At 34.4% G+C, this 20,677-nt stretch overlaps 1 protein-coding gene across 1 annotated transcript in view; it reads right to left on the bottom strand.

Moving 5' to 3' along the window:
- The window catches only part of LOC137650476 (titin-like), a 963,282-nt gene that overhangs the window by 155,446 nt on the left and 787,159 nt on the right, over positions 1–20,677 (bottom strand). Inside the window, 3 exon segments of the mRNA XM_068383702.1 lie at positions 15,989–16,094; positions 17,540–17,715; positions 19,527–19,662. Coding sequence (XP_068239803.1) covers positions 15,989–16,094; positions 17,540–17,715; positions 19,527–19,662 — 418 coding nt within the window.

A 20,677-nucleotide genomic window follows, 5' to 3' on the forward strand; every position in this document is an offset into this window, starting at 1 on the left:
AAGCTTACATTGCATACTTAGATACGGTTAAATGCATCATTAGGAAGATAATTTTCAATCTGTTGAAGAGTCTTGATATAATAATGAAATAATATATAGATGTTTTTCAATTTGAAAAATGTATATTGTCATGTAGAGAATGCTTGGTATAAGATATCGAGGTCACATTTGTGACTGAGCAATAAAAGGAATATAAATATTCAGTTTATAGATAAAAGATTGGCATTAACTAGTATATGTTGTTCGATTACAAATTAAAAAGATCATAAAGGAAGGATGTTATGAGCACGTGTCAAGGATAATTAGTCTGAGAGAGAGAAACATAAAGTTGGAGGAATCTGTTATGGAGTTGGAGTTGGGAGTTGCAGTTGGAGGCGTTAAAGTTGGAGTTGGAGTTGGGAGTTGGGAGTTGAAAGTTGGAGGCGTTAAAGTTGGAGTTGGAGTTGGGAGTTGGGAGTTGAAAGTTGGAGTTGGAAGTTGGAGGCGTTAAAGTTGGAGTTGGAGTTGGGAGTTGGGAGTTGAAAGTTGGAGTTGGAAGTTGGAGTTGGAGGCGTTGGTTAGAGTTAGAGTTGGAGATTGAGGCGTTGGTTAGAGCTGGAGTTGGGAGTTGGAGGCGTTAGTTAGAGTTGGAGTTGGGATTTGAAGTTGGAGTTGGAGTTGGAGGCGTTAGTTAGTGTTGGAGTTGGGATTTGGAGTTAGAGTTAGAGTTGGAGTTCGAGGCGTGAGTTGGAGTTGGAGTTGAAGTTGGAGTTGGGAGTTGGATTTGGAGGCGTGAGTTGGAGTTAGGAGTTAGAGTTGGAGGTGCTAGTTAGAGTTGGAGTTGAAGTTGGAGTTGGAGTTGGGAGTTGGATTTGGAGGCGTGAGTTGGAGTTAGGAGTTAGAGTTGGAGGTGCTGGTTAGAGTTGGAGTTGAAGTTGGAGTTGGAGTTAGATTTGGAGGCGTGAGTTGGAGTTGGAGGCGTTAGTTAGAGTTGTTGGAGTTGGAGTTGGAGTTGGAAGTTGGAATTGGAGTTGGAGGCGTTAGTTGGAGTCGATAGTTAGAGTTGGAGTTGGAGTTAAGAGTTGGGAATTGGAGTTGGAGGCGCTAGTTAGTTAGTGGAAAGCAATTTTTTCTAGTTCCAAATTCTTTTTCTCCCTAAAATTCTTTTACCAATTTACATAGTGAATCATCAGTTAATGAATTTAAAATTTTACCCATTTTTCTTTGCACCCTCAAATAAGATTTATATCGAGAATAATAAATTCCTTTTCTTTTTCCTTCATTCCTTTACTTTTCAGAAATTGTAACCTAAAAGTACCATTTTAGAAATCATTAGTTCAACCTCGAACTGTTTTGTCCGTGTATATCAAAACAGTCAAAATGAACCTTTTCTCTTTGAATTTGAGCGTTTTTTTTTTCTACTATTTCACTTCTAAAACTAAAAATATCAAGTATATAATCAAGTTCCATATTCTTTGAAAAAAAAATTATTCATATCACCTTTTAAACACTAAATAATGTAGTTATGCAATTTGAACTTTTATTTCCCTTTCTTTTTTGAGCTTTTTTCTACGATTTCACAAATATTTAAAACTATGAATATCAAGTATATAATCAAGTTCCATATTCTTAAAGATTTTTTTTGAATCATGTCCCCATTTAAAAACTTCGAACTATTTTCTCTATGCATATCAAGCATTTAAAATGAACTTTTTTTTTTTTCCTTTCTTTTAGAATTTTTTTCTACGATATCACAAATATCTAATACTATGAATATCAAGTATATAATCAAGTTCCATATTCTTAAAGACTTTTTTTTATTCATGTCCCCATTTAACAACTTCGAACTATATTCTCTATGCATATCAAGCATTTAAAATTAACTTTTTTCCTTTCTTTTGGAACTTTTTTTCTACGATATCACAAGTATCTAGAACTAAGAATATCAAGTATATAATCAAGTTCCATACTCTTAAAGACTTTCTTTTTATTTATGTCACTTTTAAATATAAATAATATAATTATGCAATTTCGTTTTTCCTTTTTATCCCAGATCTTTTTAATAAATTTACATCACGAGAATCAATAAAAATCATATTGTTTAAAATTTCACTGGTGAAAATTTTCAATAAAACGAAATGTCAAAAAAAAAAAAAAAATGCACTTTTAATACAAAGTTTTATGAAACTTAGAAAATGAATACCAACTTAAACTGTAAAACTTGAGATTTAAGTTTAAAAAAAAAAACTCAAATGCGAAAATTGGTTTTAAAACTAAAATATGAATTTTTGAGAAAATCATACGAAAAAAGATATAAAAGTTATAGGAAGAGATTAAAGAATGGAAGAATTGTTATTATTATTACTATCTAAGCTATAACCCCAGTTGGGAGAGCAGGAGGCTATAAGCCCAAAGGCTCCAACAGGGAAAATAGCCCATTGAGGAAAAGAGATAAGGAAACTACAAGAGAAGTAATTAACAATCAAAATAAAATATTTTAAGAACAGTATCAATATCAAAATAAGTCTTCCATATATAAAATACAAAAACTATAAAAAAACAAGAGAAGAGAAATATGATAGAATAGTGTGTTCGATTGTACCCTCAAGCAAGAGAACTCTAACGCAAGACAGTTTTTGAAAAACCATGTGCAGAGGCTATGGCACTACCCAAGACCAGAGAACGGGGCTGAAGAAAAGAATTCCCAAGAATGTATTTTTATTTTCTTTGCAGTATTTCAAAATACATTAATCAATCTGTTCAGTACACAACAATGATGTATGAAATGACACATTTCTTTTACGAGATGAACAAGAATGTTTTTATAAACATAATGGACACTTATACTTAAATTCAAGTGTATATATAGATTAATATATAAATATTTACCTAAACCAACACGAAGGAATGAAGATATACTTTGCATGTAAACAATACAGTAATTCTATTGGAAATTTTAAAATCAATTTGGGGTAAGTTATCAAAATACGTTGAAACTGAACGATTTTATTTCCTAATTGAATTAAATAAGTGCAAAACGAATAAATAATCAATAAATGAATGAAAACTAATTGTTATCTTCTCCATAATTCATCCAGCTTCCAAATTCTTTCGATCTATTTCAACGAGGGCATTTCTTCATTCCGACCCGTGAGCAGACACAACACTTATGGACGATCATCTAACACTCTCTAATTAGGGTTATAGACTCCGGGTGCCAATTCAGGTATTCCCGACCATTGGTTGTGATTGTACAGCGCCAGAAGCACCCTGGCTAAGAAGAGGATGCTCACGAACAACACCACAGACATGATTTTGGTCATATTTGCACTGATCACATCGAAGAATGACTGTTGCCCCATCTTGGGAAATTGTTAAGATAGGCCTTTTCAAAATGGATGATACGCGGAGTAATTTCGAAGGAAGTTGAATATATTTTCAGCAAGGCAGCTTCACTGGTAAAAGTGTAGCTCTGCAGTCAATTCTATAAAAATTACAAACTCAATGATAGTAATTGGCTGTGGTATTCCCAGGTTCACAGGCACTCAAATATAGTTTCAGCAAGGCAGTTTCACTGATAGAAAGTGTAGCTCTGTAGTCAAGTTTATAAACACTGCAAACTTAAGAGATATTAATTGGCTATAATATCCCTAAGTAAGCCTCTTCAAAATGGATGATACACGCAGTAATTTCACAGGAACTCAAATACAGTTTCAGCTTTCTTTCCAGGTTGGATCCAGAATCTTTTAGAGAGCAAGGCAGCAGTCAAGTTTATAGAGACTACAAACTTGAGATATTATTTGGCTGTGATATCCCCAAGTTCACAGGAACTCAAATACTGTTTCAGCAAGGCAGCTTCACTATTCACTAGTAAAAGTGTAACCCTGCAGTCAATTTATGAAAACTACAAACTCGAGATATCAATAGGCTACGGTATCACCAGGTCACAAGAATTGAAAGATGAATACAACCAAGTCAGGGAAAGTTTCCACGCCACCAAAATTAAGTTCTGCGTTAGCACCAGTCACTAATTATCCTTGTCATTCGAAATTTCAAGCATTCCAGGTTTCTTAGATGTAAATCAGTCACTCGACACGAATCTTCTCTCCTAAAGGATCTAGTTTCTTGCGGACAAAATCTAGGATTTCAGGAAAGCTTCTTCAGTAGTTATTATCCAAAGACGAAGATGCAGTCCAATCTCTACTCTCTCCTCGCACAAGTGTTACACGAGCGTGTATGCGCGCGTGTGTGTATGTGAGTGAATGTGCGAATTCCCTCCTGTCGCAGTGTATTCGAGAGTTTGCGCGTGCGCAATACCAAATCGTATACCACTGTGATCCAACTGTATCGGCTGACATTGGCTCTGGCATACTGTGCTGCCCAGCATTATGGCAAAAAGCGGTGGCGTGGCCAGATTACTGTTCGGTATTTATCCCCAGTCACTAAAAATCACGGGATTATCTTTTTGAAGAGAGAGAGAGAGAGAGAGAGAGAGAGAGAGAGAGAGAGAGAGAGAGAGAGAGAGAGAGAGAGAGAGAGAAATATGCAAAAGTGATCTCTCAGGGAAATGATGATAACGGGTATACTGAAAAACCACCAATACCAGTTTTTTTTTTTAATCGTATTTATAAAAATAATGAATAAACCGCAACAATCCACCATTCCAAAAAGTTTATTCCAATTTGAAAAAAAAAATTATTTGACCAACTAACAAGCCCTTACAATAAAAAAAATCAGCATTTAATGGAATAAAAACTAATGTAACGATATTAAACGAATGCTCAGCATGAAACAGGAACTTATGGGTAGGCTAAAAAAAAAAAAAAAAAAAAAAAAAAAATTACAATAACAACCATTCATATAATAACAAATACCTGGGATTGTAACATCCCATCATTAGAAGCAAGGACATTGTTTCGGTTCAGTCATGATATTTGAGAAGCTATTGTTGGTTAGGTTAGGTTAGAATGGGTCGGTTCAGTAATAATAACTATAGGTAGTAGGTTGGCCAGGGCACCAACCACCCGTTGAGATACTACCGCTAGAGAGTTATGGGATTCTTTGACTGGCCAGACAGTACTACATTGGATCCTTCTCTCTGGTTACAGTTCACTTTCCCTTTGACTACACACACATACACCGAATAGTCTGGCTTATTCTTTACATATTCTCCTCTGTCCTCATACACCTGACAACACTGAGATTACCAAACAATTCTTCTTCACCCAACGGGTTAACTACTGCACTTTAATTGTTCAGAGGCTACTTTCCTCTTGGTAAGGTTAGAAGAGACTCTTTTAGCTATGGTAAGCAGCTCTTCTAGGAGAAAAACACTCCAAAATCAAACCATTGTTCTCTAGTCTTGGGTAGTGCTATAGGCTCCGTACCATGGTCTTCCATTGTCTTGGGGTAGAGTTCTCTAGCTTGAGGGTACACTCAGGCACACTATTCTATTTTATTTCTCTTCCTCTTGTTTTGTTAAAGTTTTTATAGTTAATATTGACGATATTTATTTTAATGTTACCATTGAAATATTTTATTTTTCCTTGTTTCCTTTCCTCACTGGGCTATTTTCCCTGTTGGATCCCCTGGGATTATAGCATTCTGCTTTTCCAACTAGGGTTGTAGCTTAGCAATTAATAATAATAAAAATAACTGAGAAGCTAATGTAGATTAGGTTATTGGGTTAGGTTAGGTTGGATCGGTTCAGTAATAACAACTAACTGAGAAGCTAATGTATGTTAGATTAGGTTAGGTTAGGTTAGATTAGACCTCTTCAATAACAATAACTAACTGAGAAACTAGAGTAGTGTTAATACGATGATTGACACACCCTTTGGCCATTGCACTTCACAGATATCAAACATTTTGTGCCATTAGAGAAAAATAATGGAAGTCAGAGAAGTCTGCTTATATAATGCATAGATCTTGATGGTGATGCAAGATTCCTACTCATAAATTTATATAGAAAATATCAATAAACAACAAGTGAACTCTAAATCAATCAATTACTATTATTATTATTATTATTATTAGTAGTAGTAGTAGTGGTAGTAGTAGTAGTAATAGTAGTAGTAGTAGTAGTAGTAGCTAAGCTACAGCCCTACTTGGAAAAGCAGGATGCTATAAGCCCAAGGGCTCCAACAGGGAAGAATAGCCTAGTGAGGAAAGGAAATAAGGGAATAAACGTTATGAGAAGTAATGAACAATTAAAACAAAATATCTTAAAAACAGTAATAATATTAAAATATATCTTTCATATATAAGCTATAAAAAGACTTATGTCAGCTTGTTCATCATGAAAACCTTTGCTGAAAGTTTGAACTTTATAAGTTCTACCGATTTAGCTACCCGATTAGGAAGATCATTCCACATTATCACTATCATTAAGCAGGAGCATCGCCAGCAAAATTCAACAACGAAGACGAACAACACAAAGAAACGATTTGTAGTCATGCGTACTACGATTAGGTATTTTGGCAAGAAGGATGGAGTACTGAGGAGATCCTTGGCAGAAAATAGAGCTCAGGTGAGCCTGGGCTACTACTGTCCCTCCGTGCACGTCGTGCAGACTATGCAAAGGTGAGCGCCTTCAAGGTTACGAACACACACAAAGTTACGAACACACAGAGCATCTACGAACATTTTTCTGGTTAGAAATGAAACCCCAGACTCTTGTAGCCTCTTTGTAGAATACAGAATTAAGATATACGAACCATTTTCCTTTTTTTTCACATTGGAATGTTGGTTATTTGTAAGTTTTCTGCTAACAATGGAATCACTTGCAATTTCTATAAAGATTAAAAATCTAAATTATATACCCAGAAATATGATCGATTGCAGTGGTTAATGCATACAAATAAAGTCCTATGCAGAAGTAATAAATGTACTGATATAAAAAAGAATATAGGCCTATGCTTTATAACTATAAAACGCGTTAAGTAATTTAGGGCTTGTAAATGAGTTCATGAAAAGTAAAATGTCATTTTCTCTAAAAAGAAAAGTTTTTGATTAGATGTTCCCACCATTATTAACTCATGTATCAGAAACTTGGAGCCTTACTAGAGCCTTAGAACACAAGCTAGTTGCAAATCAAAGAGCTAAGGGGAGAATAATGAATAATGATGGGAATAACACTAAGAGAGTAAACTAAAGAAGAGGATATTCATACAATATGTGAGAAAAAGAAATGGACATGAGCAGGATATATAATGAGAATGGCAGATATTAGATAGACATTAAGAATAGCAGAATAAATTCCTAGAGATTACAAACGAAGCAGGGAAAGGAAAAGAGGGCGATGGTTTGACGAACTAAGAAAATTTGTCGGTATAGACTGGCATACAGACCATAACCAGACGTGTGTGGAAGGACATGGTTGGGGCTTTTGTCCTGCAGGGGATTAACAACTGCTGGTGATAATAATAAAATGAATTCATATAGAATAAAATAGGAAAGAGCATACTAAAATATCTGCAGCCTATTTGAACTGTTTTTATTAACACATAGCTATGGTAAGCAGCTCTTCTAGGAGGACACTCCAAAATCAAACCATTGTTCTCTGATCCTGGGTAGTGCCATTGCCTCTGTACCATGGTCTTCCACTGTCTTGTGTTTGAGTTCTCTTGATTGAGGGTACACTCGGGTACACTATTTTATCATGTTTCTCTTAATTTTCTTTTTATGAAGTTTTTATAGTTTATATATGAAAGGTTTTATTCACAACATGGTTACTGTTCTTAAAATATTTTGGTTTCCTTTCCTCACTGGCATATTTGCCCTGATGGGGCCTTTTGGGCTTATAGCATCCTGCTCTTCGAACTAGGGTTGTAGCTTGGCAAGTAATAATAATAATAATAATAATAATAATAATAATAATAATAATAATAATAATAATAATAATAATATGAACTTTTAAAGTCATGTTGGCTTACAAATGAAACAAATGACTTAATCCTTCTGCATTCTTTTATATACCAGACTTAACCTCATTTTTTCTCACCCGTCTCTTACCAGTCCTGTTACGACACGAGTACACGATAAAAGTTCAATCACCCAACATATCAACTAATCTGATCCGAGTTCTAAAAGAAGAGAGATTCTATTTAAAAGCCCAGAACTTCTTTCACTTGATAACTGTCCCTTGATCATTCCCTGTACTTGATCCTGCTGACAGCTGGTGGCTTAGTCATAATAAATCGAGGCGATAAATTTCAAAAGGATTTGAAAGCGAGATCCGATCATTGATGCATAATTACGTATATGCTTACATATATGAATATATATTGTACATATATATAAAGGTATCTCTTATGCAAGTATATGCCTGTGTTTGTATATATATATATATATATATATATATATATATATATATATATATATATATATATATATATATATATATATATATATATATACATATACAAATGTATATATATACGTATATATATACACACATATACAGTATATATATATATATATATATATATATATATATATATATATATATATATACATATATATATATTTATATATATATACATATGTGTGTGTGTTTTATATAAGAATATATATATATATATAAACATTTATATTTACATGCTGATATATATATATATATATATATATATATATATATATATATATATATATATATATATACATATATATACATACATACATACATATATACAGTATGTAAATGCATACACGCAGAAACAAAACGGACTGTAATACATAGCCAAAGATATGGATCCTACACCGGTGTGCCCCTTGGCACGAGAAAAGGAAAGGGGGGGGGGGTTTCCTGCGCTCCACAAGGTCGCACATACATTCTTGCCCCACATATTTTTCCCGATTAGCTCCAAAGTACATGCGAAAGGGCAGTGCCCGCACACAATACCAATTATCTGTATAAAATGCTACAAATAATACCAATTATCTGTATAATACGCTACACATAATACCAATTATATGTAAAGTACGATACACACAATACCAATTATCTGTATAGTATGATACACATAATACCAATTATCTGTATAATACGCTACACATAATACCAATTATCTGTAAAGTACGATACACATAATACCAATTATCTGTATAGCACGCTACACTTAATAACAATTATCTGTATAGTACGATACACATAATACCAATTATCTGTATAATACGCTATACATAATACCAATTATATGTATAGTATGATACACATAATACCAATTATCTGTATAATACGCTACACATAATACCAATTATATGTAAAGTACGATACACATAATACCAATTATCTGTATAGTACGCTACACTTAATAACAATTATCTGTATAGAACGATACACATAATACTAATTATCTGTATAGAACGCTACACATAATACCAATTATATGTAAAGTACGCTACACATAATACCAATAACCTGTCTAGTACGATACACATAATATCAATTATCTGTATAATATGCTAATTGGCTTAGCTAACTGCCTATTATACGTAGAATTCGAAAGAGAGAGAGAGAGAGAGAGAGAGAGAGAGAGAGAGAGAGAGAGAGAGAGAGAGAGAGAGAGAGAGAGAGAGAGAGAGAGAGTTTATACAAGTAAATTGCGTATGCTAAGCATACTGAATAAAAAGAAAGTCTAATAAGATTCCTGGCGAGCGTTTTTGATAAATCGTTTTAAAGAAAACTGTGGAAATATACAGTAACATTTGAAGTAAAGGTATCAACACAGAAAACACTGAAAACAGAACGACTTTTTTTTCAGTAAAACTTTTCCAAAAACGCCCAATTAAGCCTGTACAGGCAGAGAAAAGTTCTCCATCATTGCCATGTGTTGGTCCATGCGTATAATAATAATTCCTAAAAATATATATGATATATTGCATGGGGAAAAGATAACCAGTCTCCCAAAAAATATCTAAAGAAAAGTAAAAAATTTTCTTTCAAGTTGGAATACTACAGTCGATCGTTTAGATACCAAAAGCAAACCACTGTTCTCTAGTCTTGGGTAGTGCCATAGCCTCTGTACCGTGCTCTTCCACTGTCTTGAGTTAGAGTTCTCTTGCTTGAGGGTACACTTGGGCAAACTATTTTATCTAATTTCTCTTTTTATTGTTTTGTTAAAGATTTTATGGTTTATGTAGGAAATATTTACTGTTCTTGAAATATTTTATTTTTCCTTTCCTTACTGGGCTATCTTCCTTGCTGAGACCGCTGGGCTTATAGCATGCTGCTTTTCCAACTAAGGTTGTAGCTTAGCAAGTAATAATAAAAATAATAATAATAAATTTCTCAACTTGTATATATACAACTGTGGTGGTTTAAAGGTTTAAAGGTCGCTCATGAATGGCAGAGGTAAGGGACATTGTCCTATCAAGCAAGACAATGCCCTAAAGACTGGCTATATATTCATATGATCAGCGCCCGAGCCCTCTCTCCACTCAAGCTAGGACCAAGGAGGGTCAGGCAATGGCTGCTGATGACTTCAGCAGATAGACCTATAGGCTCCCCCTTAGCAGGAATGGCAGAGGTAAGGGACATTGTCCTATCAAGCCCTAAAGACTGACTATATATTCATATGATCAGCGCCCGAGCCCTCTCTCCACTCAAGCTAGGACCAAGGAGGGCCAGGCAATGGCTGCTGATGACTTCAGCAGATAGACCTATAGGCTCCCCCTTAGCAGGAATGGCAGAGGTAAGGGACATTGTCCTATCAAGCCCTAAAGACTGACTATATATTCATATGATCAGCGCCCGAGCCCTCTCTCCACTCAAGCTAGGACCAAGGAGGGCCAGGCAATGGCTGCTGATGACTTCAGCACACAGACCTATAGGCTCCCCCCAAACACCCCCTCTTTAGCTCACAAGGAGGGTGAGTTTGAGCAGGACTCGAACTACCGTCTGGCGATCACCGGGCAGAGACGTTACCAATAAGACCGTTACAAACCATTGCAAGTGTACCAACCGTGTCTCACACGATCGTACATAGTTCAGTTTGTGTATATTATGCTTGTATCTTCGCTCATCCCTCGCACTAAAAAGAACCAGAATAAACATGTCTGTTTTTCTCTTCTGTAACAGTGTCTGTTTTTCAAACATGAAATTTCCTGTTGCATTGAGCTTTTGTATATAAAGGAGAGTGTTCTATAATAAATTTACTCAGTTGCTTTCATACTGTCTTTGAGTCACAACCTTCTCTCGGCCCGTCACACAAGCAAAGTTTCTAATGGCCTTGGCAGGGAATAAAATAACTAGCTGAGGACCGATTTAATCGTGTATTTTGGGAGTGAGGTTGTTAGCCCCAAGCTTTGCCTGAAAAAATATTCAGTATCTTTATGTGCCAACTTAAAACTTCTTAATTCTATCCTGCTCGTAATACTAGGCAGGCAGTTAATTCTAATAGCCAGGCCTTCTCCATCATAAGGCTCTACACAGTAATCTAGAAGTTTTATTCCAGCTTTTACCAAGTTGTGGAATGATCTTCCTAATCGGGTACCTGAATCAGTAGAACTTCAAAAGTTCAAAGTTGGAGCAAATGTTTTTATGTTGACCAGGCTGACATGTCTTTTTATTGTTTATATATGACATATCTGTTTTTGGCGTTGTTAATAGTTTATATAGGACATATCTGTTTTGACGCTGTTACTGTTTTTAAAATGATATATTGTTAATCTATTCTCATCATTTATTTATTTCCTTATTTCCTTTCCTGACTGGGCTATTTTTCCCGGTTGGAGCCCTTGGGATTATAGCATCATGCTTTTCCAACTAGGGTTGTAGCTTGGCTAATAATAATAATAATAATAATAAGAATAATAATAATAATAACTACTACTGGCATTTTCTGGCGATCACCCATCCAAAAACTGATCATACTAGAATAACTAGACGTTGCATATTACATTTACCTCCCCTAACTTACGCAAAGCAACGACTTTGCTGTTCAGCTCCATCGATTAACATTCACTATAGATTGTCATTTCGTTCGGAGACAAAGCTCATTGATTCTTTGGATTCAAATCCGGGACCTGATTTTCATTGTGTTTCGGCCTTTAAAGTAAAAGAACTAGAGGGGCACTCAGTAGAGCGCAGACCTCCGCCACGGCAGCTTATTTCTCGACCTTTTCCTCGACCTTGACCTTGAACTTAACATGCATTAATTGGCGTGGATTTTCATACACTCAAATAGGAACCAATTTTGAAGTATGTGTTCGAACATATGGCTGATTACGTGAATTGGACATTTTGCTTGATCGTGACCTTGACCTTTGACCTTGACCTTCCAAAATTTAATAATTTCCAGCTTTTTACAAAACAGTTAATCCCTGCAAGTTTCATTACTCTACGATTAAAATTGTGGCCAGGAAGCTGTTCACAAACAAACAAACACACAAACAAGAGGTAAATCATAATCTCCTTCCAACTTCGTTGGCGGAGGCAATGAATTACATTTTTAACAACAACCTAACCACGAACGCAATAAGGTATAAATTATGAAGGAAAATCATGGAACATAACCAACTCGTTTCCCAACGTTATGAAGCCGTGTATATAAAAAGGTGATGTTTTATGGACGTAATATTAACAAATAAATTCGCTAAAAAGACCTGCTAGACTTGATTTATGGCCTTGCATTAATGGAGAATTATTCATGTGCCAAATACCTCAGGTCGTTGTTTTTATGCATTTCTGATTCTCTGTTTTATTGCTTTCATGTGTGTGTGGGTGTATAAAAATACACACACACACTCACAAACACATACACACAGTATATACATTTATATATATATATATATATATATATATATATATATATATATATATATATATATATATATATATACATATGTGTGTGCGTGTGTGTCTTTGTGTATGTGCAAGCTGCATACATGTATATATACATACACACGCCAAATAGACACACATATGCATATTAATATATATCTATATATACATACATACATACATACATACATATACAAACACGCACACACACATATACACACACACACACACACACATATATATATATATATATATATATATATATATATATATATATATATATATATATATATATATATATATGCTGGGAACTACGGGGCACGAAGTGACAATATAAACAAAAGAAAGAAACAAAGGAGAACTGAAAATAAAAGAAGGAAACAATGATATAGGGAATAAAAATAGAAACAAAGAAACCATTGAAACCATTAATAAAAAAAAGACTAGAATAAATAGAAGTAAAAAGAAAAAAGAGACATTGGAAACACAAGAAGTAAAAATAACTGGAACTAGAAAGGAAAGAATGAAGACAAAAATAGAAAAAAATAAAAATACAAAAATATAAACTACACAAAGAAATAATGAAAACATCGGGCACACTGTTCTATCTCATTTCTCATCCTCTTGTTTTGTTAAAGTTTTTATAGTTTATATATGAGATATTCATTTAATGTTGTTACTATTCATAAGATATTTTATTTTTCCTCGTTTCTTTTCCTCACTGGGCTATTTTCCCTGTTGGAGCCCCTGGGCTTATAGCATCCTGCTTTTCCAACTAGGGTTGTAATAATAATTTACTGTTCTTAAGATATTTTATTTTTCCTTGTTTCCTTTCCTCATTGGGCTATTTTCCCTGTTGGAGCCCCTGGACTTATAGCATCCTGCTTTTCCAACTAGGGTTGTAATAATAATTTACTGTTCTTAAGATATTTTATTTTTCCTTGTTTCCTTTACTCACTGGACTATTTTTCCTGTTGGAGCCCCTGGGCTTATAGCATCCTGCTTTTCCAACTAGGGTTGTAATAATAATTTACTGTTCTTAAGATATTTTATTTGTCCTTGTTTCCTTTCCTCATTGGGCTATTTTCCCTGTTGGAGCCCCTGGGCTTATAGCATCCTGCTTTTCCAACTAGGGTTGTAATAATAATTTACTGTTCTTAAGATATTTTATTTGTCCTTGTTTCCTTTCCTCATTGGGCTATTTTCCCTGTAGGAGCCCCTGGGCTTATAGCATCCTGCTTTTCCAACTAGGGTTGTAACTTACCAAGTAATAATAATAATTATAATAATAACTAGACAAGAGAAACTGAAAATCGTCATATCTGAATAATTCCTTGATTTTCCACAAATGGATTTACCCCCGTTACTGTAACTTAATCTAAGTAAAAAAAAAAAAAAAAAAAGAAAAAAAAAATCTGCTTAATTTGAATCTGCCAGAATCCAAAGTAAGTTTAATTTCTTTCTTGATACTTCTTTGATATATTAATAGCATACTATAGGCATTTGTGTCATCATATGTTAGGTTATTTGCTTCAATGAAGCAATTACCTATGGTATAAAGGGCACTTGTGTTGGACGTATATATGGTCACCCTATAACTATATCCTATATTTATTAAAGATTTTGGGACTTATAACTGTATATAGGTTCTATTAAATAGTTTTAGCCGCCTTCCTACTTGGTATTTCAACTCTTTTAATCATGCTTAGGTTTATTTGGAGCCTTTGTAGCTCGTTGGAAAAGGCCGTGTGTAAAATTTCGAAAACTATGACTGAAAACAACACTTTAAGAGGGAAACAAACAAAATAACAGTACCTAACCTAAGGATACCCACCTAACCTAACCTAGAAGATATATCCTTACCTACTTACCTACCAGGGGGCTACAACCCACTCCCCCTTTGGACAATCATAATCTTAGCTTACCCTAAAACTAAGTCATGACCCTATATTCGCTTCCCAACTGACTTCACTCCTGGTAAGGCAGCACTGAATCATATTCATAAAATCAAACCATTGTTTACTAGTCTTGGATAATGCTATAGCCTCTGTATCAAGGCCTTCCACTGCCTTGGATTAGAGTTCTCTTGCTTGGGGGTACACTCGGGCAATCTGTTCTATCTTATTTTTATAGTTTATATGTGAAGTGTCTAATTTAATGTTGTTACTGTTCTTGAAATATTTTATTTTGATGTTTATTCTTCTCGTGTAGTTTATTAATTTCCTTGTTTCCTATACGCGCTGAGCTATTTTTTGCTTTGGAGCCCTTGGGCTTATAGCATCTTACTTTTCCAACTAGGGTTATAGCCTAGCTAGTAGTAATAATAATAATAATAATAATAATAATAATAATAATAATAATAATAATAATAATAATAATAATAAAAACTAATGGCAAAAGGTGTTTGGTTTCCGTTCCAGGATCATCAGATGGATGATCACCAGAACAACATACGGCCAAACCCAGCCCCCTACTGTGCTGTCCAAACACAGCAGTGGCCTCTTCAGTAAACAGCTTAAACTCACGGCCCAGGGCTGGGATCGACCTGCTACCATGCAAATGCTAGGCGAACGCATTACCACTGTACTAGCCAGGAGGCTAGCTTCATGCTATCGTATTTCAGACCAAGATCAACAGCAACTTCTCCATAAATGAATTCGATTTGATAAGTAATGAGGAAGTTCACCAATTTCACCTCCTTTATTCATACCCTTCAGTTATAATCAAATTATTCTGCTCAGCCATACACGTGTTCAACCTGAACTACTTATTGACATGGAAGAACAAAGATGCAATGAAAGGAATCCTGACACTCTAATCATAATTTGTACTCATCAAAGGAATCCTGAAACTCTAATCATAATTTGTACTCATCAAAGGAATCCTGACACTCTAATCATAATTTGTACTCATCAAAGGAATCCTGAAACTCTAATCATAATTTGTACTCATCAAAGGAATCCTGAAACTCTAATCATAATTTGTACTCATCAAAGGAATCCTGAAACTCTAATCATAATTTGTACTCATCAAAGGAATCCTGAAACTCTAATCATAATTTGTACTCATCAAAGGAATCCTGACACTCTAATCATAATTTGTACTCATCAAAGGAATCCTGAAACTCAAATCATAATTTGTACTCATCAAAGGAATCCTGAAACTCTAATCATAATTTGTACTCATCAAAGGAATCCTGAAACTCAAATCATAATTTGTACTCACCACTTGACATCAGGCGCGGGTTCACCGAAGACCTCGATGGTGTAGTCCAGGTCCTTTCCAATGACGCAGGACACGTCCTTCCTCATTCGCACGATCTTTGGACCAGCTGTGATGTGATAGAATGAATGGCTGGGTGTAATCTACCAGTTTGCATTATGGTATTTGGTGCTAAATTAACCCAATATTACAGCAATAGGAGAGGAATCTTGATTTTGTATAATAAATATCAGTGGCTAACGTCAGACAATAACCTAACCTAACCTAATCTGAGATGACAGGTTTCATAAGTATTTTAGGGAAATTTAGAAAAAAATACCTCGGGTATATTTACAATAAAACTTGTTAATAAGTAACTGTGTATTTTTATCCTATAGTTCATTAAATTTCCATAGATTTTACCTCCAGGGACAACCTATTAAATATCCAGGGTACAATGATCCTTGTTAGAGCCCTTGGTCTTCTAGCATCTTGCTTTTCCAACCAGGGTTGTAGCTTAGCTAGTAATAATAATATGAATTTCGTTTTTATACCACGAAGCAAAAAAAAAAAATGTAGTCTAACTTTAAATAAACGTAAAGTCTCTCTTGTTTCATTTAGTAACTCTCCAAATTGGGAGTAATGGCGTCCTGGTCAGAAATAGAATATAAAAAATTATTCACTATTCCGAGGCTTCCCGGAAACATAAGAGGAACGTTGTCCTTCACTGTTAAACATTTACAGTACAAAAAACGGTAAAAATCCTGGAATAAATGTTGCCAGGCATTTACCGTTTTAAAACCGGATATATTGACGTAAAGGAGTGATATTACAGTCACCAACCGTCAAATATAATAACATAGTATGGTAGAAATTACGGTCGCCTGTATTTTACTGAAATGCGGCTGAGAACAGTATATCTTTACGGAGAATTTCCGATTAAAATTGCAGTGTTTTTTTTTTTTTTTTTTTTTTTTTTTTTTTTTTTTTTTTTTTTTTAAGTGTTGGTCTGAACAGAGAAAGTTACTGGAGATATCTGATTCTCAGTCAAGCAAGACTAGTAAAACTTCATCTTATCTATCATGACCCCAATATTCTAATATTGATGAAAATATTCTATGTGGATTAATTGAAATATAAATCGACGGTCATCTTTCAGAAATTACGGATGTCAAAACAGGTGTTCCCCAGGGATCAATCCTACATCTTCATGGGCCTAAAGGGCCGTTATTTCCAGTGCTCTATTTTCAAGGTAAATTACCCCAGATTGAATAATTTTGGTTGATTTAAGGAAATTTCTAGAGTAATGGTACATTCAAGGTAATTTTGATTATAGAGTAACATTGTGTATCTAAAATTCATCTTTCAGATTTTTCACAAAATAGAGAGCTTTTGTTAATAATGATGTAATTGTTTTGCGTTTTATTATTTCGCGTTTTATGATTTTTTTCTAGTATTTAAGGTAATTTTCCTAAATTTGAGGTAATTTCTGAAGTAATACCTTGAGCATCATATGACACCCCTGGTTATTTCTTTCAAAATAAATCCCTCCTCCCTCCAGAGGGAGACACTCACCCTTGATGTTCAGCTGAGCCATTGTCTGGGCTTCACCCAGGTCGTTCTTGGCAGTGACGGCGTAGAGACCAGCGTCCTTCTCCTCGACATTCTTGATGATGAGGGCGACCGATTCTTCGTCTTCCCACAGGACTTTGAAGCGTCCTCCGATCTTGACGTCCAAGCCGTTGCGAGTCCTACGATTCAAAGTATATTGACATTATACAAACTACCAACAAAGTCCTCAGAAGGAAATTGGGAGTTAAATGGCAGGTATGGATTAAAAATGAAGCTATGAGAGAAATTACTCGAGTGCCATATGTGGATGAGATCATGGTGAGGGGTAGATGGAGATGGTTTGGGCATGCTCTTCGCACTCCCAGAGAGAGATCAGTTCACCAAACGTTTAGCTGGATTCCATAAGGCACTAGAAGAGTTGGAAGACCTAGGCCTACATGACTGAGGACTATGAAGCGCGAAGTAGATGGTAAATGGATAAATATTGAATTAAAAGCTCAAGATAGAGACGACTGGCGAAATCTACCCGAGGCCCTTTGCGTCAATAGGCGTAGGAGATGATGATGAATGGAGAAGTATTGAATTAAAAGCTCAAGATAGAGACGACTGGTGAAATCTAAGAGGCCCTTTGCGTCAATAGGCGTAGGAGATGATGATGAATGGAGAAGTATTGAATTAAAAGCTCAAGATAGAGACGACTGGTGAAATCTAAGAGGCCCTTTGCGTCAATAGACGTAGGAGGAGAATATAATGATGATGATTAATAAAAAATTGTTACATTCAATGTTAATAAAATCAGTTATATACAAATGGAAATAGTAAATGTTCTCTTTTACGGTGAAAAACAGCGAATAGAATTTGCATCGTTAAAGAGTAGAAATAATCGCGTTCAATGGTAAATTGGAAAAAAAAATTCTTATGCAGCATAAAATTGTAATGATTCCACTTAACAGAAATTTTAATTAACGGAGAATTAATTCGTTGCGCTCAGTTAGAAGTTGTTTTTTTTTTTCTTTTTTTTTTTCAACGATAAAAGCAAAAAACCTATGGAGCGTATTCAAAATAAATGATTGATATAAACACCCTTTAATGAAAATTGGAAATAAAAATTTATTACTATTTGATATAGATGTTAACTTAACTAACATTATACTAATATGGCTACCATATATAATATATATATATATATAATATATATATATACTATACTATATATATACATATATATATATATATATATATATATATACATATATATATATATATATATATATATATATACATACATACATATACATACATACATATATATATATATATATATATATATATATACATACATATATATATATATAATATATATATATATATATATATATATATATATATATATATATATATATATATATATATATATATATATATACATATCAAGAACATGAATAGAAATTAGCAATGTTAAACAGATGATATAAAACAAGTACTTTTCTAAAAATAAAAATGCGTTGTATGATAACTCCTCAGCTACATCTACGAGCAAAGAGGATTGCAATCTTAGCATTTCAAATCTTAATCAGCTTCATAACTGAATTATGCTGTTTTTAACCAGGATTGAATATCGAAAGTAAAAAAAAAAATAGATGATCAACTTTAGTTCAAAGTAAAACAATGGAAAAAAAGGGAATAACTGAAAGAGAAAGAAGAAAAAAATATCAGAAGATAGAACATTGCTGGGAATTTAAAAAATAAAAGATGAAATAAGAAAATTAAGATAAAATCCTAAACAGTAAGATTAAAAAAAAGATTAAAAACTTGTATGAATGATAAAAATCATACGAGAAAAAGGAAAAGACATTGAGTTATCAGAATCTTCGCCAAGAAACTACAGATCAACATAACAACCCTGACATAAGACGCAACTACATAATAAATAAATTATCAAATATTTCAACAGGTTTGTTACACGGATCAAGCAACCGCAAATACACACCACTTGAGATCGGGTTTGGGGAATCCTCCAATCTTGCACTCGAGCATGGCTGATCCTCCAACAGCTACCTGTATGTTCTGCAGCTCGTCCTTGAACTTGGGAGCCTCTGGCTCCTTCATCAGGCGGTTGACGGCACCTGCAAAGGGAATGGAGAAGAGCATTTAGGCAGGAGGAAAATTAGGTGTTCAGTGGCTACTTTCCTCCAGGTAAGGGTAGAAGAGCCTCTTTACCTATGGTAGGCAGCTCTTCTAGGAGAAGGACACCTCAAAATCAAACCCTTGTTCTCTATTATTATTATTATTATTATTATCAATTGCTAAGCAACAACCCTTGTTGGAAACGCAGAATGCTATAAGCCCAGTGACTTAGTGCCATAGCCTCTGTATCAAGGTCCTCCACTGTCTTCGGTTAGAGTTCTCTTGCTTGAGGGCACACTCGGGCACACTATTCTATCTAATTTCTCTTCCTCTTGTTTCGTTAAAGATTTACAGTGTATATTGGAAATATTTATTTCAATGTTGTTACTCTTCTTAAAATACTTAATTTTTCCATTTTTCCTTTCCTCACTGGGCTATTTTCCCTTTTGGGGCCCATGGACTTATAGTATCCTTCTTTTCCAACAAGGGTTGTAGCTTAGCAAATAATAATAATAATAATAATAATAATAATAATAATAATAATAATAATAATAATAATAATAATTCAGGCACTACAGCCTTTAATTATGCGGCCCCGAGACTAGGCAATAGGCTTCCATGAGACATCCGAATAATTATCAAGGCTTTCAAGCGGACACTGAAGACTTTCTTATTCCCCCAGTGTTTTGACAATGATGATCAAACAGTAAGAGAACAATACGCAATGTGAAATGTTAAATGCTCCCAAATTAACATAAAACGACTATGAAGGTCCTGTAGAGATTAGAGTTTCTCTGATATACGGGATCAGAGAAGCAGCCCTTTAACTAAGTAAGTAAAATTTAAATGGGTTTGCATATTTATGATATAGAAGTGCAAACACAACAAAGACCCTGAATTCTTACATCTTTGGTGGATTCTAAAGATTCCTATGTCTCTCAGAGCTCTTACCTAGACCAGTCACATTGCTATACACAATTTTTTTTTAAGAGGCGCATTTGCACTGACTCGCAG

Source organism: Palaemon carinicauda, chromosome 12, assembly GCF_036898095.1.
Source record: "Palaemon carinicauda isolate YSFRI2023 chromosome 12, ASM3689809v2, whole genome shotgun sequence".
In the NCBI taxonomy this organism is placed as follows: domain Eukaryota; kingdom Metazoa; phylum Arthropoda; class Malacostraca; order Decapoda; family Palaemonidae; genus Palaemon; species Palaemon carinicauda.